Source organism: Dipodomys spectabilis, unplaced genomic scaffold (genome assembly GCF_019054845.1).
Source record: "Dipodomys spectabilis isolate Male_0828 unplaced genomic scaffold, ASM1905484v1 ptg000054l, whole genome shotgun sequence".
NCBI lineage: Eukaryota > Metazoa > Chordata > Mammalia > Rodentia > Heteromyidae > Dipodomys > Dipodomys spectabilis.
In genome coordinates this window covers 2,343,570-2,359,536 of record NW_024870731.1, presented here as the reverse complement: position 1 = coordinate 2,359,536, position 15,967 = coordinate 2,343,570, and the positions used below count along the sequence as shown (strand labels likewise).

At 39.4% G+C, this 15,967-nt stretch overlaps 1 protein-coding gene across 2 annotated transcripts in view; it reads right to left on the bottom strand.

Moving 5' to 3' along the window:
* Window positions 1-3,114: 3,114 nt before the first annotated feature.
* Window positions 3,115-15,967, bottom strand: part of Appl1 (adaptor protein, phosphotyrosine interacting with PH domain and leucine zipper 1) — a 58,621-nt gene continuing 45,768 nt past the window's right edge. Inside the window, exons 22-23 of one of the 2 annotated variants that reach the window (XR_006147449.1) lie at window positions 14,508-14,890; window positions 3,115-3,125 (exon numbers count right to left, since the gene is read on the bottom strand). Coding sequence is in view for 1 of the 2 variants with exons in the window: in XM_042679926.1 (XP_042535860.1) it covers window positions 14,744-14,890 (147 nt within the window). In the remaining variant the exon portion in view is untranslated. Of the gene's footprint in view, window positions 3,126-13,089; window positions 14,891-15,967 lie in introns of those variants that run through there. The other variant, XM_042679926.1, reaches the window with a different exon arrangement.

Below are 15,967 nucleotides of genomic sequence, written 5' to 3'. Positions count from 1 at the left end.
ATTTTGTTGGAGTCACTGGAGTCCTCATCTATGCAGCCAAGTGTGGTGTGGGTCTGGAGGGCAGGCACCTATGCATGGTCTGTGGTGTCTGTGCCTATACAGACAGGATCAGCAGGGCTGATGTCGACACTGCCAGAGTACTGACAGCCCATGTCTATGCACTAGGATTTCATGGGACTCATGGCTAGGGTGTGTGGTCTCACATCCATTCAGCTGGGGTATATGGGTTTTGTGTCTACCTGGATGAGGTCTGTGTGGTCAGTGTCTACACAGCTGTAGATGCTTTGTCTGTGGGACTCAAGTCTTCACATTCTGAGTCTTGAAGGCTTGCATCTACATGACTGAGGTGTGTGGGTCCCGTGTCTACACAGCAGGGTCTGTGAGGCCTGCATCTACTCAGCCAGGTCTTAAGTCCTCATCTACAAGCCTGTGGAGTCCATAACTACACTGCCAGGGTTTGTGGAGCACACATATATAAGGCCAGGGTCTGTGGGGTCCATGTGAGGTGACTGGAGTCGTGGAGGACAAGTTAATGCTGCCAGGATCTGTATAGTCAGCATCTACGTGGCCAGAGTCTGTGTAGTCTGAGTCTAAGCACCCAGACTCTGTGGAGTCCATATCTATGCAATCAGAATCTCTAGGGTCTGCATCTATGTGACTGAGCTCTCTGGAGTCTGCATCTACACGGACAGGGATTTTGTCAGAGTATGTGATACTCATGTCTAGGTGGCTAGGGTCTGCCTCATTGGCATCCATAAAGCTTTGGTCTTTCCATTCTGTGACTTCAAGGCCAAGGTCTGCAGAATCTGCATCACCAGTCCAGGGCTCTGGGGCCAATGTACACCTGGTTGGAGTCTCTGGAACCCACATCTGTGACCAAGGTCTATATGTCTAGTAGTCTATGGGATCTGTGCCTATACAAGCTAGGGTTTGTGGAACCCATGTCTATGTGATCATGGTCTGTGGGGGGCCATATGTATGTGGACAGGGTCTGTGGGACCCATGTCTAAGGGGCATGATTTGTGGGGACCATGTTTTCTTGGCAGGGGTTTATGGAGTCTACAAGGCCATTGACTCTATGTCCCTCATCTATGAGACTAGGATCACATTTGCCTAAACTGATTACAAACCTACCCCCAACTCCAACCATATATCTAATCATAACAATAAAAAAACACTTAATTACAACACCAACCTTACCCCCTTATCCTAGCCTAAAACCTAACAATAAACCTAAATGTAACTTTAATGCTAATCCTAAACCAACTCTAATCCTAAATCAAATCCAAGTCCTAATGCTAACTATAATCGAAACATAATGCTAAACTTAACTTGAAAACTAATTCAACCTTAAACCTATCCTTTTTTTTTTTTTTGTCAGTCGTGGCACCTGAACTCTGGGCCTGGGCACTGTCCCTCAGCTCTTCAGCTCAAGGCTAGCCCTCTACCACTTGAGCCACAGTGCCACTTCCAGCTTTTTCTGCTTATGTGGTGCTGAGGAATCGAACCCAGGGCCTCATGCATACAGGCAAGCACTCTACCACTGAACTACCTTCCCAGCCCCTAAACCTATCCTTAACACTAACCTCACCCCAACCCTAATCGTGACAATATCCTTAAATCTAACCCAAACTCTCACCCTAAATCCAATAATAGCCTTTTTAAAAAAAATTTATATATTTAATTTTGGTTACAGCTTGACACAATGACTTCATTTTGAATCTGTTAATTTTCAAAGCAAAAAACAAAAACAAACAAAAACCATACACTGGAATATAATTTTTCCCTCAAAAAGGAAGGAAATTCTGCTATAACATGGCTGAATCTTGAGAACATTGTACAACACGAAAAGAGCCAGTTACAGAAAGGTAAAGATGGGCTGGGAATGTGACTTAGTAGTAGAGTGCTTGCCTAGCATGCATAAAGCCCTGGGTTTGATTCCTTAGTACCACATAACAGAAAAAGGCAGAAGTGGTGCTGTGGCTCAAGTAGTAGGGTGCTAGCCTTGAGCAAAAGAAGCTCAGGGACAATGCCCAAGCCCTGAGTTCAAGCCCCGGGGCTGGCAGAAAAAAGAACTGTGATTTTAGGCTTGGGGATGGCTCAAGAGTTAGACAAAGTACCTAGTGAGAAAAGTGAAGACCATCTGTTCCACTTACATGAAACACCTGGAGTCTGGGGCAAGAAGGTGGCGTGTTAGAGGTACATAGCAAGATCTTTTCTCAAAAACCAAACAAAAAACCAGAACAGAAAGAATTCTGCATTTCCAGATGCTTGCGACCAATCTACCCCCCCCTTATTAGGGTCACATTCTCTCATTCCTGAATCATCCTGTGGCCAGGAAAGCTATTCTATACTGATTACTTAGGCCTGGGCTCCTCACCCAACCATTGTGACAGAAAGGTTTGAGATTACCAATGTCAGCAATACTATGTCATATGGGGAAGAGGTGGGAAAGGGAGGAGTGAGGGGGAGGGTAGATAGATGCCTGGGATGGGGAATGGAGATGTGAAAAGAGGGAAGGGATGTAGGGGTGGGAGCAAAGACTGTCGCCATCTTCCATTCTCCATTCTCCCTCTTCCTGGACAAACAAGTCATAATTGCTAGGCTCCCGGCCTCTAGGCTTAGCCCTTAAGGAAGTTGGCCTGCCCTCCCACATGCTCTTTTTGTTGTTGTCGGGTTTTTTTTTTAATTTTAATAAGTTTTTTATTGTGAAAATACTGTACAGAGGGGTTAAAATCACATGAGCAAAGTAATGAGTACATTTCTTATCAAGCCTTGTTGCCTCCTATTTTCCCCCTACCATCCCTTCCCTTCCATCTCCATAACTACATGCCTCCCCCACCTAAATTGTAAAGTTCGTTTTTTTGACAAAGTGTCTTATACATCTTATTGTTGCAATGAGTCAACCTGTATCCCTATTTAAACAATTTGTTTTTCGCCTTCTGCTCCCCAAATACCAACACCAAATACAGTGAAAACAGGGGTTATACCATGGGGGAGGGACATACAAAGCAACAAAAAAACACATGGTACCATATAAATACGTTAGAAACAATAGCAAGAAGAAAAAAAAAAAAACACTTGTGTCCTTATCTTGAGGTTCATTTCACTTAACATCATCTTATCTAACCTCTTCTGCTTGTCCCAAATTGCTTGTCCCTTATTGCAAATAAGGGAAACCATGGGACCTATGTTTCTTTGGGCCTGGCTTACTTCACTTAATAGAATTTTTTCCAAGTCTTTCCATTTCCTAACAAATGGGGCAATGTCATTCTTTCTGATGGAGGCATAGAATTCCATTGTGTATATATACATTTTCTTGATCCATTCATCTACTGAAGGACATGTGGGTTGGTTCCATACCTTAGCTATGGTAAATAATGCTACAATAAACATAGTTGTGCTGGTAGCTTTAGTATGGTCTTGTTTGTGATCATTTGGGTAAATGCCCAAAAGTGGGATTGCTGGGTCATAGGGGAACTCTATGTGGAGTCTTTTGAGGAATCTCCACACTACTTTCCAAAGTGGTTGAACAAGTTTACACTCCCACCAACAATGCAGTAGGTTCCCTTCTGTCCATATCCCCTCCAGCCCAGTAATAATCTTAACAGAAGTTTAACCCTATTCCACTACTAACTCAACATAAATCTAACCCTAACCTTAACCATAAACCTACTGCTCAAATACAACAAACCTAAATGTAACTATACCCCTTAAAATCTGAATTATAACATTAACTCTAATCTTAACATCTAAAATTAACGATAACATTCCTAAATCTAACCATAACACTAACCTTAGCCCTAACAATAATGATAACTCAATTCATATTCAAAACTTTAACCTTCTCCAATACAAACTCTAGTGCTAACCTTAAATTCGAACCTGAATATACTCCTAAACCTGCTCTAAATATAATCCTAACACTAACCATAACCATGTCTCTAAATGTAAAAGTATTAGGTTTTAAACTCTAAACCTAAACCTAAAAATAACCCTAATCCGAATGCTAACTGTAACCCTAAACCTTCTCTAACCCTAACCCAACAATCACTCTAATCCTAAACCTAGCCCAACCCTACTATTAATATTAAACCAAATACTAACCATATCCTTTACCCTAACCCAAACCATAACACCACAACTTTAATCTTAACTCTAATCATAGTATACCTCTAACCCTAAACTTAACCTCAACTATAACCAACATAACCCTAGCACTAATCATATCTCCAAACTTAACCCTAAAGCAACCATAACCATAACATATCCCTAAAATTAACCCTAACTCCAATACTCTTACCTTAACCATATCACTAATCCTAAAATAAGCATATAACCACAACTCTAATGCTAAACATAATCCTAACAACAATCAATCACTTAAACACTAACCATGACCATAGCAGTAATCCTAACCCAAACCTACCTCTGCTCTAAGATTATCCTGGGACTAATTTTCCCTAAACCTAAAACTAATCATAATGAACACCATGATCCTAAAATTAGCCCTAAATTTAACCCTAACCCAACTAATATTTTCCCTGACTGTAACCCTAGCCATACCCCTAAGACTAATCCGAAACCTAATCAAAAAAATAACCATAACTCAAGACATACTGCTAAACCTAACCTAAAACTAGTTGGAAACATAATAATCCCACCCCTAACTACACACTGGACTCTTACCCTGACTAACATCAAATTAACAAAAACTTTTGCCTAAACCTAATCACAAGCCTAACCATAAAACCAAGATCTATTTCTAACATATTTGTAAGATTATGTCTTTGTTGCCTTGTATGTCCCTCCCCCATGGTACAACCCCTGCTTTCACTATATATGATGTTGGTATATGTGGAGGGGAAGGGAAAAAACAAATTGTTAAAACAGGGATACAGGAGGACCCATTGCAAAAATGAGATGTACAAGTCGTTATGTCAAAAAACAAACTTTACAACTTTGGTGGGGGGAGTTGAGGGGGGGGGTATGAAGGAATGGGAAGGGGAAACAAAGCAGGAGGCTACAATGCTTGATAAGAAATGTGCTCATTATCTTACCCATGTAATTGTAACCCCTCTGTACAGTATTTTCACAATAAAAATATATTTTAAAAAAATGGAATCCCTTTCAACAAGAAAAAAAAAAAACAAGATCTATTCCTCATCCTAACCCTAGCCCAATTTGTAAATCTATCCTTAAACAATTCATCTAACCCTAATCATAATCCTAATACCTTTAACCCTGTTTCTTTAAATGTGACCCTAATCCTAAAATTTAACCAAAACCCTAAAACTAATCCTAAATATGACCTTAACCTAACCTTAACCATAATGTTAACTCTAACCCAAACCAAAGCCTACTAAGCCTACTAAATGAAGCCTACCCATAAACCAAACTTTAAACCTTCCACAAAACCCCAAAGTAATGATAAAGATACTCTTTCTGGAGTATCCAAGATGGTGGCAAAACAGTACACCAAATAGAGTTCGGGTTCCACACAGTTCCCCCCAAGAGATCGACAATAGCGAAAAAGCCAACAATCAGAGAATCACAGGAACTGAAAAAGAAAAGAAAAAAAACCTCAGAACTTGCACACACACACACACAGAAAATCTCAAAGACCCCTCCCCACCCCTGGCCAGCAGGCAGCTCAGCACTAGTAAGCCTTGAAAGCAGCCTACGGCTGCCTGGGACTTCAGAACCACAGTGGACTAAACGCAGACGACTCCCACCCGAGCAGGACCTGGCCAGTGCAGGGACAGAGACCAGAGGCAAGGAACTGTGAGACCCAAACCTGATGCTGCGATTGCCACCCTACTCAGTGCACAATCATCACAAAGCAGCGTGGCGCCAACCCGGCAACCAGGCAACCAGCGAGCTGCAGCAGAGATACAGAGACCTGCCAGAGCACCGCTGGACAGCCCTTAACCAGTTCCAGGATCAGTGAGTACCCCACCGTGGACAGCCCACACACACAGGAGGCCAGCGTTGGCGGTGACCCACAGAGCTTGATGTGGACCCCTCTCCCTCCGGCCTTAGAAGGAACACCACTTGAAGAGGACAAAGAGGCCAGAGCCCCTCCCCATTCTCCTCCCCAACCTGCTACTGCACCCTAAGTAGAAACTGCCTGGGCCACTGGTCCCACTGAAGCCTGGAATTAATTGCATGCACACCCCAGCAGACAGTGGAATATGCCCCGCCGGCCTGGATCTGCCAAGAGTGTGCCCTGGGCGGGAGCTCCAGCCATCTGGGCCACTACTCCCTGACAGAAGCTGCGAATCCCATGCATGCTCTGGCAGCTGGTGGAGCATGCCCTGCCCGCCAGGATCTGCCAAGAGTGCGCCCTAGGCGGGAACTCCAGCCAGCGGGCCCGCTAGCCTCTCTGAAGCAGGGAAATGCCTGCAAGCTCTAGCTGCCCGTGGATCGTCCCCCCACCTGCGTGAAATTGCCAAGTAAGTGCACCCTAGGAACTCGAGGCACCTGGGCCACTAATAACGCTGCAAATTGCATGCAAGCTCCAGCAACTGGAGGAGTGTCCCCGGCCTACCGGGAACTCTCAAGCAAGTGCACTCAACCAGGAACTCAAGTTGCCTAGGCCACTAGCCCCTGACTGGAGCTGTGAAGCGCATGTATGCTCCGGCTACTGGTAGAGTGACCACCATCACCACCAGTGGGAACTGCCAAGCAGGTACACACATCTGCCCTGTTAAGCTACACACCAGGAACCAGCCCAGGCCAAGCAAACACTGCCACCTGTTGGACACCAATGGGCAGAGCTTGAGCATGGACCTAACAATTCTATTAGTGCTGGGAAAACTGGGCAGCCACATGCAGAAATCTAAATGTAGATCCCAGCCTGTCACAATACACTAACATCAAGTCAAAATGGAGTAAAGACCTCAACATCAGCCCTGAAACTCTGAAACTACGGCAAGACAGAGTAGGAGTGACACTAGAACTTATAGGCACAGGCAGGAACTTCCTGAACAGTCCCAGGGCACAACAAATTGGAGAGGGACTCAACAAAAAGGACAAATGTTTCCGCACAGCTAAAGACATAGCTACTAAACCAGAAACACAATCCACCAATTGGGAAAAGATATTTATCAGCACCGGGCACCGGTGGCTCACGCCTGTAATCCTAGCTACTCAGGAGGCTGAGAATTGAGGATCAGGGTTCAAAGCCAGCCCAGACAGGAAAGTCCGTGTAACTCTTATCTCCAATAAATCACCAGAAAACCGGAAGTGGCGCCATAGCTCAAGTGGTAGAGTGCTAGCCTTGAGCTGCAAAGCTGAGGGATAATGCCTGGGCCCAGAGTTCAAGCCCCACGAAAAGATATTTATCAGCAATACATCAGACAAAGGCCTAATATCCATTATATACAGGGAGCTCAAGAAACTAATCCCTCCCAAATCTAATAAACCAATTACTAAATGGGTATCTGAGGGAAGGTGGGAGGAAGGCCAGAACCAGTGGAAAGCAGGTGGGAATTTAAGAGAGGGAACAGCTGATACTAAGCAAAAGGAATGAAATGTACATATCACACAATATATGTAAAGTTAACTTTGCAGTGTATCAGCTCTAAAACAATTTTAAAAATTCCACACCTGTAATCCTACTCAGGAGGCTGAGATCTGAGGATAGCAGTTCAAAGCCAGCCTGGGCAGGAAAGTCCATGAGACTCTTACCTCCAATAAACCACCAGAACACCAGAAATGGTGTTGTGGTTCAAGTGGTAGAGCACTCGCCTTGAGCTGAAGAGCTGAGAGACAGCACCCAAGCCCAGAGTTCAAACCCCATGACTGATTAAAAAAAAAAAAAAGCGAAACACAGCATATCTTGGGTGTAGGTACTAGTGGGAGGGGATACAGGGAGAGGGCAAAAAAGTTGTTGACTATTGTGAAAATAAGGTACTTGTGTGAAAGTGGAACAATGAGCTTGTTGAAATTGAAATGGGAAACAAGGGAGAAGGGTGGAGAGAGTGAGTCTTATCACATTATATGTACATTTGTATGTGTCAAAATAAAACCCTCTACATAACTGATGTACATTAAAAAAAAACAGTATCCTGCTATTCTACTTTGTGTGGAAATCACCATGCAAAGTGAGGAATAGTGATTGCTGATTGATCTTGACTGCTAAGTTCTAGTCACTCCATACTGTGTTGAGAAGTATAAATGGAATGCAAGATATTCTCTAGTGATCCCCTTGACAAAATTAAAGACAGAAAACCTACAGAGTCTAATTCAGCAGCATTGTTAATAGGAAGCCCTACAAGGAAGGAAGGTTATCCAATCTGTCACAACTAGCTAAAGGACTGATACTACCTCAGGTGTTTGCAGATGGCAAGATGACTATGGACTGATTAATCAAGGCAGTGCAAAGTATTTCTGACCACAGAAATACTGTTTGTGTGAGTAAATACATTTATTTGGAAATGTGTTATTACTATACTTTCATTTCCTGTGCTTGTTATCTAATGTATGTCAGAGCAGTAAATTTCTACCTATTTTCTCGTTTATCAAAGAGGGAGAAAAGTGAACATATTATCTTTGTTATAGTATACATTCTGTTCACAACCAGGCATCAATAGCTTCAGAGATTTGTAGGAGTATAAAATGTTAATGAATTAGCTCAAATTGCTAACACAAATGTAAACTGCGAAGAGTAATCCATTAAAAAGGAAAAACTCTAAGAAGTATGTACTATTGAAAAGCTGAGTTTAAACAATTTGTTGCACTAGTATGTTGTCTGAGATGAAATTCTGTAAAAAGTAGCTACAAGAACTATGATATTTTGATGTTTTCTTTTGACATTTCCACAGAATGTTTCAGGACATATTTAGTAAATTGAGGGTATGGATTTAAAAAAACTTCTACCATAGACTTTGTGTCCAGAAACCTAGACTAAATGCTAAAGAGTGTAAATTTAGAAAATAAATTAAATTCTAAAAAACTTAATTTGCTCACCAATAAAGTGGGAGTAATGAAATACTTAAATTACAGTAGTAGTAAAGATTAAAATAAATAATACTTAGAACAAATATGAAAGTTTCAATAAGTATCTAACAAGAGATATTATTGCTTTTGTTATTGACATATTGGAAAAATTACAACGTGTAATTTTACAATTAACAATGTGTATAAATAAAAACAAGTGAATATATTAGAAGACAAAAAGTATCATCTACCTCTTGTAGGGAAAGAGTTAAGAATGTGTGGCTGTAGGATAAATTTATACAGTTAGTTGGAACATTGCTATTGGTTTCTACAATTATTTGGAGTTTCTGTGGCTCATGAAGTGAATGAGTTTTATGTGAACAAGGTTGGACTCTGATAGCTTTCCTTTTTTTGGGGAGGGAGGTCCGGTCGTGGGGCCTGAACTCTGGGCCTGGGCGCTGTCCCTCAGCTCTTCAGCTCAAGGCTAGCGCTCTACCACTTGAGCCACAGTGCCACTTCTGGCTTTTTTCTTTTTGCTTATGTGGTGCTGAGGAATCAAACCCAGGGCCTCAGGCATGCAAGGCAAGCGGTCTACCACTGAGCCACCTTCCCAGCCCTGATAGCTTTCTTAATGGCTGAACTGAGTATTTCTCACAATTGGTTACATTTATTTTTCTGGTGGGAAGGTTGAAAAGAATTATTTTGATCAATTTTCAGGTTTGGGAGTGACTGAGGCAGCTTTCCTTCTGTAGCTCTCACCTGTAAGTGTGGCTCTTCTGGCTGTGCAAGTGAAGAACTTAGCTCACATGTCCCTGAATCCAGGATGAACTGGACTCTCCAAACTCTCTCGTAACCTAGAGTACATAGAATGTTGGATTCTGTTTTCAGTTTATAACAATTTAAGGAACCATCAGATCTATCTGGGTCACTCCTATATAGAGTGACCTCCCAATTCTTCAGATGGCTTGTGTTAGGGACTGCTAGTTTATTAGGTATCTGAAACAAGGACCTGGAAGGAAAACAAATGAAAGCAACAAAGGATGGAGCACCAAGCAGGTGACAGAGGCTCAGCTGAGGGCTCAGCACCCTACAAGAAGCTTTGAAGCTGGTGGTCCATCAGGGCATCATACACTGGTGCAAAACTTTTGGGCTCATTCCTTATAAAAACATTAAAGTAAACTTCAAGAAGGATATATATCATGGGGAATCAGTTTTCTACAAGCAACAGCATTTTTCAGTGAGCCTAATAGTGGAACCATTTTAATGCGATGGAAGCTATATGATTTCTGATATGGAGATTAATGGAAGTGTAGGCTACGTCAGTAAGCAGACTTACGAGGATGATTTTTTATAGTTTTGTTCATTAAAATAATTTCAATACTAGCTTAACATGAAGTTTTTATTTTTTAATCAAATGGTGTGCATATAAGTAAGTGGTAGATTATATGTATGTCTATATACAAATATATTTAGGATAACATGCATTAGATAAATTACAGAATTCTAAAGTTAAGTTAATCCACCTCCTTGATTTCTTGTGTATATACATTCTGGTAAGTTCAAAATAAATTAGAACACAAAACTCGCAGTATAAGTTACTTAAGCTGCAGTACACAATGACATGCCCCTTTAAATTCTAATTAATTGCTTCAAGTAGGATTTATTTGTACTCTTGGTACTTTGGGGTAATTACTGAAATTTCTTTCCTTTGCTATAATAAGAAAAAATAGTCACTAGTGATAAATTAGCTTCTTTTTCTGAATAAATGACCTTTTCTCCACATTAGCTGTTGTGGAATTGTAATGGGTCAAAATGTGTAATTATAGTGTTATAACAAATTAAAAACATCATTTGAAATTACTTGAAGAAATAAAGTTTGAAGTACATATCAAAAATTTCATACAGAAAGTGTACAAAAATGATACTTTATTATACATTTTAAAAATATTCTAACAGAATATTTCTTGAAGCCGTCAGCAAATATCTACTTTGACAAAATGAAAATATAAATGTGCTGCCCTACATGTACATCATGATCACATAAAGATGAATTCTTCAAACCCAATTCTAACAGAAATATTGCATTATTTGTAATTGTGCATTCCGTGATTAATGTCAGCAAAATTAACCAATTCACTTACATTACAAAGTCACCAAATATAAAAAGCAATTTTACACATTAGTGGCAATTTAATCTTCAGCTCTCATGTTAACTAAAGCAAATTACTGAGGAGTATTGTCACAAGAAACTGCTTAAAATGGCAGGGTTCGAGTTTCAAATCTTTGTATTAATATACAACAAAAATCTCATAAAATAACCAATCAATCTTACAAACTTGCTGAAAGAAATGAAAGGCTTTCTTACTATAATTGTTTAAATGTTTAAATATTTAAAGCATAATTTGAATACTAGGAGATTGTTACCAAAAATCAAGATTGTATTTTCATTTAACTGAGGTGGCAGTAAAAGCAGTTAGATGCTTTTACTACACATCCTATTTTCCTTTCCCCAAGAATAAGAGAAACAACTTTATCGCCCCTCAATTTGCAGAGTCTGAGAATTCCTTTAACATTAAACATGAAATAATTACTAAGAATTTGGCAAGCCAAAAACCAGTGGCTCAAGAGTCTGAGATTTGAGGTTCATGATTCAAAGCCTGCCCCAGTAAAAAAAACTCTAAAACTCTTATCTCCAATTAACCAGCAAAAACCCGGAAGTAGAGCTGTGGCTTGAGTGGTAGAGCACTAACTAGCCTTGAGCAAAAAAAGCTAAGGGACAATGCCCAGGCCCTGAGTTCAAGCCCCAGCACTGGAACAAACAAACAAAAAACTTGGCAAAATTGAACTTTAGGGACTCCATTCAAGGTAAAAGATTAAGTCCCTGGTTACCAAGTTTTCAAAATTCTAAAAAAAAATGCAGGAATAAATTATTTCCTATCTACTAACTTAATTGCCATACTTAAAGTACTTTCATTAATGAACACATAGGTAGCAGAATGCATAAATTAAGCAGTCTTAATTTCTTTCCTTTAAGAAAAAAGTTTTGGGCAGCTCATGCCTATAATCCTAGCTACTCAGGAGACTGGGACCTGAACATCATGGTTTGAAGCCAGCCTGAGCAGTGCCTGTGAAAGTCTCATCTCCAATAAACTACTCAGTAAAAGCAGAAAGTGGCACTGAGGCTCAACTGGCAGAATAGCCTTGGGCACAAAGAGGCTCAAGGTCAATGCCCAGGCCCTGAGTTCAAGCCCCAGGACTGGCAAAAAAAAGAAAACGAAAACAAAAAAAGTTTTTTTAATTTCAGAAATCTGAGTCAAGGAAAAGATAGTCTCAAATCGAATCCAATTACCATCAAAGCATCCCAGTCAGAGCTACGGTTTCAGAGGAGGGTGTAACAGAAAAAGGTCAATTTAATATTTAAGGAAAAACTCCCTGACTTGCAACCTTCTTTAAGGAAAAGGGAAATCTTATTAAAGTTGATACTGTTATGTCTGAAGAAATGTAGTAGTTCATACAGTTTAACTGTAGTAGAAGTCAGTCAGCTAAAATTGTTAACTCCATTTATGATGTCCATCTGACATCAGAATACATTTTGATCTATCCTATAGATGTAAGTATATTGTTTGGAAATTCTTATGTAATATGACTTAAAAGAACAAGTCTCTACAGCATTCCTGTCTCCCTTGACCCTAGCCTACCCAATGACACGTATAAAGCACCAGCCAAGTAAAACTCCCTCCTAATGATAATCACTGTCCTTGCAGGCTAATAGCTTTCATTTGAACTAAATGAGATGATATATAAAGACAAGACCTACGGAAACAGAAAGCCTCTAATGTTGGGCTGGGAAGGTGGCTCAGTGGTAGAGCGCTTGCCTTGCGTGCATGAGGCCCTGGGTTCGATTCCCCAGCACCACATAAGCAAAAAAAAAAAAAAAAAATGAAAGCCGGAAGTGGCACTGTGGCTCAAGTGGTAGAGCGCTAGCCTTGAGGTGAAGAGCTGAGGGACAGCACCTAGGCCCAGAGTTCAGGCCCCACGACCAGAACCCCGCCCCCCCCCCCCCAAAAAAAGCCTCTAATGTCTAAGTTGACAAACGTCAACTTCAATAAAAGGAAATATTAAATAGACTACTGCAAAAACATTCCATTTCGGTAAGCACAAAATATGCTTTTAATTAAAAAGTATTTTCTCAATTTCTACTTGTTTGCTATATGTTAACATAAGGCTTCAAAAATATTTAGTAATCATTACCCCATTTGACACATGGATAAAAATAATACAAGATCCTATATATAATTATCCCTCTCCTACAGAAAACAATATATACACAATGTTAAACAACAAAGCTATATTTTGAGAACTAAAATAGATGATGTTTCTAACTCACAACTATGAAGAAAAAACTTCATATCCCTTGTAAAGTTAGTCAGTTATTAGCCTCATGGCTATTTAAAATATTTTGCTCAAAATATTTAATGTGAGTATATATACATATACACACATATGCTCTCTTTTTCTCATATACTTTCATGTAGAACACATAAACATAATTTCTATCAGCAACATTTAAAATCTGAGTAAAAAATAATGAATCAAGCTTTTACAAACAAGATAGACAGTAGAGAAATGACATTTTAACCTTGGCACAGGCTAATATCATTTCTTGCTCAACCTATCCTATAATGTATCAGGCATTCAATTTCATTTTACTCTTTCATGGAATTAGACCTTATTACTCCTTTGAAAATTACATTTACAATAATTAGTGCAAATTATTCTATGCTCATAAATTAGTGATCTGCCTTGTAGATATAAAGTGGTGATTCGATACATTATTAAAATGAGATTATGAAAATACTGGAATATCAATTTGAGATTTAAAGGATTACATTTTCTACACTAAACTGCAAATTTTTACCTTAAGCAGCAAACATGTTAAATGAACTTCATTTGAAATGTCACGTGATTATCAGTAAAAATTATTTTACACAATGCAAAAAATACAAAGTCTCATTCTGTAATGGTATCTTTACATGTCAATCCTAATCTGAACTGTATTTGAATAACAACCCAAAAATCTTTGAGTGAATTCTGAAATCTTTTCAAGCCATTACTGCTCTGCAGTAATAACTGAAGTCCCAACCTAAGAACTAAGAATATGGTAACAAAATGCCAAGGGCTTTTTTCCTGAAGGCTCTCATGTAGTTCATTAGAAAAATGGGTGCAATCCAAGAAGGTACTCTGAAATCAATAGTACTACCTGTCTTAACTGAAAACGTACTTAAGATTTAAAACTTACTAAAACCTCTGTTCTAATGATTTTATACAAATTCTCCTTCATATTTAATGTAGTTAAAATATCTGCAAATTTATATAATTTTTTATGAAAATGTTTTAAACTTACTGAGTTAAACATTTTCTCACTAGTAAAGTGTTCCTAATGAAAGGAAAGGAGGGAGAAAATAGCCATAAATATCTGAACCTGATACAATCCATTAAAATGCAAGATAAATGTTCACAATTTAAAAGAAAAAATGCCTAAGTATAATTCCTCAGCAATCTACCTCAGGGATAAAAGCATGTTTTCTGTAGACATGATGAATTTAATGTTAATGCACAGTGTATTTCTGCAGACAAAACAATGTAAACCTAAGTTATCAAGTTCAATGTTTTTAAAATAAAGCTAAAACAAGCAAATATAAAGCTTAGTCTCCTTGAAATATCAACACAGTTGTTACCTCATGCAATTTCACCACTGAAATTGTTGAATTTGGTGGTGAATCAAAAAGCAAGAACAGGTTTATGCTTCTGACTCTTTCTTCTTTCCTTCTTCTCCCAAATCACTCTCTTCTGACTGGCTACTGCTAAGGACAATAAATTGTCCCTCAGTATTGGCTTGATTTGGTCTACTTGAAGCAGCTATCAACCGACTTTGCTCTTCCAAGTCCTAATGACAGAAAAGAAACTGTTCACTGTCTGCAGTCAAACAGAAAATTATGCAGCTAAAATCCATTCTTGAGAGCAATTTTAATCATAAATATGTGTGCATAATTCTGACAACTTGAACCAAACCAATTTTGATGAATTTGGGTATCATTCTAAAAGTCTTAGAAAAGCCAACATTCAGACTAAAACCTTTTTCTTTTTTCCCCAGGCTGTCCTTTTCTCTCCCTATAAGTGAAAGCTTTGTAATGACCTCCAGATACTCTTTCTTATTCTTGTCCAATTCACTTTGCTACATCAGATGTCACCTTTTTCCTCAAGTCAAGCCTATAAAAGAAGCCTGACTTCAGTGTCATCTTTGCCATTTCCCTTTCTCTCTCTCTCTCTCTCTCTCTGTGTGTGTGTGTGTGTGTGTGTGTGTGTGTGTGTGTGTATTTCCAACCCAATGCCAATTCCTAAAGATATACCATAGCTGTCTCCTCTTTTCTATTCATACTGTCAATATTGCTTCCCATAATCTCAGGGATCACCTAATCAACATTTGGCTCTGAAAATTGTGCAGCTTAATAATTGCTTCCATGACGGGCCTGGTGGCTCACGCTTGTAATCCTAGCTACTCAGGAGGCTGAAATCTGAGGATCATGGGTCAAAAAGCCAGCCCAGGCAGGAAAGTCAGTGAGACTCTTATCTCCAATAAACTACTAGAAAATTGGAAGTGGTGCTGTGGCTCAAGCAATGGAATGCTCAGTTTGAGCTGAAGAGCTCAGGGACAGCACCCAGGCTCAGAGTTCAAGCCCCACGACTGACAAAAATAAATAAATAAATAATTGCTTCCTTTTGTAGTTCTGATCTCCATACATGTATACACACATATACAGTACTTTACACTCAGGAAATTTACAAATTAAATACACTTATAAATTATTTTCCCTCTAGACATCAATATGGCTTTTGGCATTAGCAATTAAGCCTACAGAGTCTCTCAAAGGAACTACTTTGGCAAGTACAACCTTCTACAGAATATGAAAGCTCTAGTATATTTGCTTAACAGTAAGTCACACTGTGTCAATACACCTGCCAT